The 6,785-nt window shown below is 43.2% G+C and overlaps 1 protein-coding gene across 1 annotated transcript; it reads left to right on the top strand.

The window, feature by feature from the left end:
* Positions 1 to 662: 662 nt before the first annotated feature.
* On the top strand, positions 663 to 2,654 carry LOC125967795 (zinc finger protein 862-like). Its single transcript, XM_049719174.2, has one exon. It carries the CDS (start codon positions 1,353 to 1,355, stop codon positions 2,274 to 2,276), a length of 924 nt encoding a protein of 307 aa, XP_049575131.1. The 5' UTR covers positions 663 to 1,352; the 3' UTR covers positions 2,277 to 2,654.
* Positions 2,655 to 6,785: the final 4,131 nt, after the last annotated feature.

Here is a 6,785-nt window from a genome sequence, read left to right as displayed (position 1 = left end):
AACGCCAGGAGGAAGACAGCCAAGAACCCGGCCAAAGGTGATCGCCAAGGTCGAAAGACGGGAAGGAAAACAACAGCCCCCACCAAGTCGAACATACCGAATCGCCCATAATCAGCACCCAACCCCAAGGAACCAGCTCTCACTGAACCAGCACCCACTCCCATGGAATCAAACTCTCCTGCGAACTTGCCCCACCCCAAAGACTCATCACCAAACAAATTCGGCCCACACCGGCATGTGCAACTGAATATAAGCTGACCAAAGAACCTTGAACGTTGCCTTTTTTGAATGGCGACTTCCTGCTCTTGAGCATTGTCGCACGAAAGGCCCACCGCTGTATTCAACGTTCCCTCTAAGCTGCGCGCCTGCGCAATCGCGCACTGCTCGCACACAGCGCACAAGAAAATCTATGCTGCGCATAAAATAATATTCACCATAGACGAATTAATTAATATCTAATATTAGACCGCATCTAATCTATTTAATTAGATCAATAATATGTTTTTTTTCTGTACTATTTTTTTTAATGTAACGCAGTGAGTGACAGCCTGACAGGTGTTCAGCCAATGATGATACGGTTTAATTACGCTATGCAGCCAATCATAGCATTGATTGTGCTATGTGCCCCGACCATACGCGCTGCGTAGCTTAGCTTGCAAAAGTGATAGCAACAGTGCGGCGGAGTTAAGAAACGCAATTATGGCGAAACGAACGGGCACCGGCGACACATCCGCTCACCAAGGCACCAAAGTGAAAAAGAAATGCGGCTCTTTTAGGATGGAATGGCTGTCGGAGTATGTGGAAATAGAAGAACAAGCGGTGAAACTGGGTGAGATTGTTTCTTATTCGAGTGAGAAAGGTGTAGTCTGCAAAACATGCAGCGAAGCCAAAGTATCAAGTGAGGTTTCAGGGGGAAAAACGTGGACTGAATGGAAGTTGGACTACCTTAAGCGTCACATTCAACAAAAAAGTCATTTGAAAGCTGTTGGAATTATTCGAAGACTCAAGATGGGAAAAGGGATCGGTGCATTATTACGGGAGAGCGCAAAAGACCGAGAGCAAAGAAACGAACTGTCACTCAAAACAAAATCTGACCCTGAGCAAATTAAAATTCTCATTGACAATATTTTACTTGCCATTAAAATGAATGTATCAATGCTGTCAGTTCAACAAATCCACAATCACATGGCAAAGTACGTGAGTATACCAGACGCTTGGCGGAGCAAAAAACTATGCCTTTGAATTTGTGAACTCAATCAATGAGAGTGCAGAATGAGACTACGTGCAGTGTTAAAAATGCACCCTGACATACCCTGATAGTAGATGAGAGCACAGACATAACAGTACACAAAATGCTAGTCGTATATATCAAATACAGGGATGATGTTAACTATAAAACTGTGTTTGGTGGCATCATCCAGCTGACAGCATGCACTGCTCAGGATATTGTGCAGGCAATAACTCAGTTTTGCTCCAAACATAGACTGGACATGCAGAGAATGGTGATGATTGCCTCTGATGGTGCCTCAGTTATGCTAGGAAAACACAACGGAGTTGTGGCTTTGTTAAAGCGCCAAATACCACACCTAACTGAACAACATTGTGTGGCCCATAGAGAGGACTTGGGCATTGATGATGCCTGGAAAAATTTACCTATCATGCGAGATGTGGAAACTTTTCTTAGAACTGTGTATTCCACTTTCTCTCGGTCCACTGTGAAGAGGGGCAAAATGGAGGACCTAGCAAAGATCCTTGATGAAGACACACTGTCACTCAGGCCCCTGAACGAAGTGCGATGGCTGTCGCGGCACCAAACTGTCAATGCTGTTATGAGGAACTACACTGTGCTTAAAGAATTCTGCAAAAGAGAATTCACCGATAACAGAGATCCAGTGGCAAATTACTGCTATAAAAAGCTCAGTGATTCAAAGTTCCAAGTTACTGTCACTGCTTTGGGAGATGTTTTGGGTGAGCTAGCACAACTATGCCTCACTTTACAAAGACGCAACCTGACTGTCATGGAAGGACACTGCTTTGCTAGAGCAAAGATTGAGAAGTTGCGTTCCCAATACTTGAAGGAGAAGGATGTACAGTGGAGTGACCGTGTCAAAGAGGCAATGGGGACCTCATCGGCAGATGGCAGAAATACTGATGAGATTACTCTTTTCATTAGTAAACTCTGTAATCACATGGATGCCCGTTTTCCAGAGGATGAATTAAAGGTGTGGTCTGCATTTGACATTGAAGCATTGAGCTCAGACATCAGTTTTGACTAGGGATCAGCAGACATTGCCACACTGGCAAAGAAGTATGAGGCCATTCTCCACCACCCACAGTCTATGAAGGCCATTAACACTCAATATGCTGAATTCAAGTACATAATGAAGCAAAAACTTAAACAGGGGCCAATCAGCACATTCGCAGATATGGTGGCTGCAGCACTTAGATGTGAGGAGCTAAAGGAGATCTCACAGCTTGTGGATATTTGTGCTATACATTTCAAGCTTCCAGTGCAGATTGTGAAAGAGGATTTAGTTTAATGGATCATATCAAGACAGCATCCAGAAATCGTCTTGAAGTGGAACATTTGGACCAACTGATGCGCATAAAGTCAAAGCAAGAAGCAGACAAAGCCATCAACCTGGACAAAGTGTACAGCCATTGGAGAAGTGAGAAGGACAGACGTGAAGAATAAGGTAAAAATTAAAGTCAAATTTGTGCATATTCTTGTGACTTATTTAGATTTTTTTAAAAATTGTAAAACTGTAATTAGATATTTTACAAAGTTCCAGGAATTTACACTGTATTACAAGCACATGTCGTTGAGCAAAATGTGAATGTTTTAACGTGAACAAAATGTTATGTCTGAAAGATGTATATGCTTCATTTCTTCCAGAACAGGACCCTCTACCAGGCCACAACTGGACCACGCCCAGGCCAAAGCAGGACTCTTCCCATGGCCAAAGCAGGACTCTCACATAACACACATAACATATACCATACATACATAAGATTTTTGTCCCCATTTTCTATTCAAACTGTGTTGTTCAGGTTATGCTGTAGTAGCATCTCGTTTATTAAGAAGTGTCTCCATGTTTTTTTTGTCTCATATGCGTAAGAGGACATGCATTTCTTCTGCTGATGGAGTTAATTGTCCAAGACAGGCAAACCTCCAAAAACAGTCAGATCAGTCAAGGATTGTCCTGAAAAGAGCCCAACTCATTACACTGATATGACATGATATATTGGATTGGGCTCATCACTGGTATAAGTATATTAATAATAGTAGGCTAAATAAAAGAAACATCTATCAATATAATGCTATACAGCTCACTCTCACATAACACACATAACATATAACATACATACATAAGATTTTTGTCTTTGTCATTTGAATTATTGTGATTATTATTAAAAGTAAACTAATGAAAATTGTTCCTGTGATTTGATTCTTTTAATAAGCCATGTAACTTACTATGATCCAAGGTTTTGAACAGGTGTGATGTTTGTGGTACAAGAGTGCACATCTGATGTTGCTTACAGTGGTCCTCAGTGTGCTCAGGGACCTTTTGTGTGTGCCCAGACACATGAAAAATTAGAGGAAACATTGGCTGTATTGTATCTTTCCTGAAAACAGAGTTTTCTTAAGAATTGTGATTGAACTCAACCAACCTGTGTAAGTCTAATTTAGTTTCAGTGTCTTAGTCTTTTCCTAAAACTGAAAAAGAAACCGATCACGCAGTGAGTAAATCGGATAACAGATGATTGGCTCTGTCTTTTGCCGTGAGGCGCGGATAGTGCGCTTCCCAAATTGTGGACCATATCCAACACTCCCTTCTCCTGCACCGGGGTGAACATCAATGTACAGGCACCAAGCTGTAGCAGCACTAAACTGTGCACACACAATTTGTTCCTCTACACCAGGGGTGTCAAACCCATTTTTGTCATGGACGGCATCGTAGTCATAGTTTCCCTTGGAGGGCCATCATGATTGTCAATGTCTTCTATATACAGTACAGTAATCCCTCGTTTATCACGGATAATTGGTTCCAAGACCACCTGCGATAGGTGAAAATACGCGATGTAGAGAAAATATATTGTTACAATATCCAGAAAAGACTTTTATGAACCATTATTGTATGTTGTTGTAATTTTAAACACTGTATATTGTACTTTTAAATGTTTTTTTGTATTCTTAAACACTTAAGTAAACATTTTGAAGTCAAACTGATTTTCATAAACATTCCTTATTTAAATAAACAGGAAAATAATATAACATAAATAAGAGTAAATATATATAATATCTACACAAGACTTTTAATAACCGTTATTGTAGTTTTATACGCTTTATTGATTTTTAAACACATTTTGTATTTTTCAACTTTTGTAAAATGTTTAAAGTCAAACTGACATGCAGAAACATTCTTATTTAAATAAATACGAAAATAAATATAAGTAAATATATTGTTACAATGTCCACACAAGACCTTTATGGACCTTTCTTGAAGTGTAAACGTGTCTGGCTCCTCTCTGAACTTGCGTGCTGATTGACTGACACGCCCCGTGGCCCAGCGTGGGCGCATCCGGACAAGATTATTATAATTTTATTTTTAATCAAATCAAAAATCAAATCAAATCAATCTTTATTTGCCAAGTTTGAGCATGCCAAACAAGGAATTAGACTGCGGTACAACATTTAGGTAGCTAACAACATTCAGGACAACATGTGCAAAAATTGACAATAATTCTTAAACATCCCCTGATCTCAAGCTCCCAGGAGGGCAAGGAAAAACTCAAAACTCCTACTAGGGGAAATGAGAAACCTTGAGAAGAGACCACAGATGGGAGGATCCCTCTTCCAGGATGACCAGGCTACAATGGATGCAGAGAGGACACATAGTACACATAATATGGACAATCCAAAGGTAAAGCATCGAGAGCAGGATGTTATTGCACAGTAATGACTCTCAGACTCTATGAGTGGCGTGAGTTCATCAGAGCAACAGCCTGGGGGAAGAAGCTGTGTCTATGTCTGCTGGTTTTGGCGTACAGTCCTCTGTAACGCCGTCAGGAGAGGAGTAGTTCGAACAGACTGCAACCTGGGTGAGAAGGGCCTGTAGAGATGTTACTTGCACGTTTCCTGGTCCTGGACAGGTACAAGTCCTGGATAGATGGGAGGTTGGTCCCGATTATCATTTCTGCAGTCCTGATTGTCCGTTGCAGTCAGTGCTTGTCTTGTTTGGTGGCCGATCCAAACCAGACAGTGATGGAGGTGCAGAGGATAGATTAGATGATGGCAGTATAGAAGGTCTTCAGCAGCTCCTGTGGCAGGTTGAACTTCCTGAGCTGTCTCAGAAAGTACAACCTCTGCTGGGCCTTCTTCCTGACAGAGTCTATGTGGCTGGTCCATTTCAGTAATAGTATTACTGTGGATAGTGAGAGGTGGAAGTGGTGAAGGGTCTCTCCTGAAGTCCACTGTCATCTCCACGGTCTTGAGTGGGTTCAGCTCCAGGTGGTTTTGGCTGCACGAGTGGACCAGCCGCTCCACCTCCTGTCTGTACGCAGTCTCATCACCGTCCCGGATCAATCCAATGAGAGTGATGTCGTCCGCGTGAAGTACACTATTGGGACTTAGAAGCAACAACTGCACAAAGGATATATCCGGAGTTAACTTTGCCATGGATCGTGAAACTCTTCGCGGTCTTGGAATAATGTCCCGAGACAAAGGAACCTCCGAGGCAGCGGGCTCCTTCTCCCCCACCAGCCGACACTGGAAGCAGCTGAAGCGGCGGTGGAGTCTGAGCACACGCCGGAGGAGAAGGCGAGGTTCCCGAGCCGGCATCACACACCGACTGAAGAGAAACCCTCACAAAACAGCACTTCCATCTATTCTCCTTTCAAACGTGCGGTCGTTGGAAAATAAAATGGACTATCTCAAGCTGGACTTAACTACAGAACGAAAGGTGAGAGAATGCAACGCGGTCATCCTCACAGAGACGTGGCTTCACAACAACGTTCCGGACAGCGCCATTAAACTGGATGGGTTTACAACTTTCCGCGCGGACAGAAACCACGCCAGCACGGGTAAATCTCGAGGAGGTGGTGTGTGCATTTACATTAACAACAACTGGTGTACAAACGCTGTCGTTACTACAAGTCACTGCTCAGAGAACATTGAGTTTTTAACCCTCAACTGCCGTCCATTCTACCTACCGCGTGAATTCAATACCGTCAACATCACAGCTGTTTACGTCCCCCCCAGCGCTAACACAAAGGACGCACTCTCCATACTGTAAGTCTGTGAGTACACTACAGAACACACACCCGGACTTGGTCTGCATAATCGCTGGCGATTTCAACCAGGCCAAATTGAAAACAGTAATGCCACACTTCCACAAGTGTGTGAACTTTGCAACAAGGGGAGAAAACACACTTGACCAGGTCTACACAAACATCAGACAGGCCTTCAGAGCGGTTCCCCACCCCCACCTGGGTTCATCAGACCATCTCTCTGTTATGCTAATTCCAGCCTACAGACCTCTGTTGACGAGAAGCAAACCAACTGTGAAGCAGATCAGGGCCTGGCCAGAGGGCTCCACAGCAGCTCTACAGGACTGTTTTGAACGCACAGACTGGTCTGTCTTCAGGGAGGCGGCCACCACCAACCAGGACGTCAACCTCACCGAATACACAGACTCTGTAACTGGATACATAACGAAATGCATGGAAGATGTAACCGTCACCAAAGACATTACAGTGAGAGCAAATGAAAAACCCTGGTTCAC

The sequence above is a fragment of the Syngnathus scovelli genome, chromosome 4 (assembly GCF_024217435.2).
Source record: "Syngnathus scovelli strain Florida chromosome 4, RoL_Ssco_1.2, whole genome shotgun sequence".
Lineage (NCBI taxonomy): Eukaryota > Metazoa > Chordata > Actinopteri > Syngnathiformes > Syngnathidae > Syngnathus > Syngnathus scovelli.
Note: the sequence above shows the minus strand (reverse complement) of the source record. Positions and strands in the feature narration are given on the sequence as shown.

Excerpts from the sequence above, each read along its gene's own strand:
- LOC125967795 (XM_049719174.2), top strand. The coding sequence starts at position 1,353 with ATGCTAGTCGTATATATCAAATACAGGGATGATGTTAACTATAAAACT.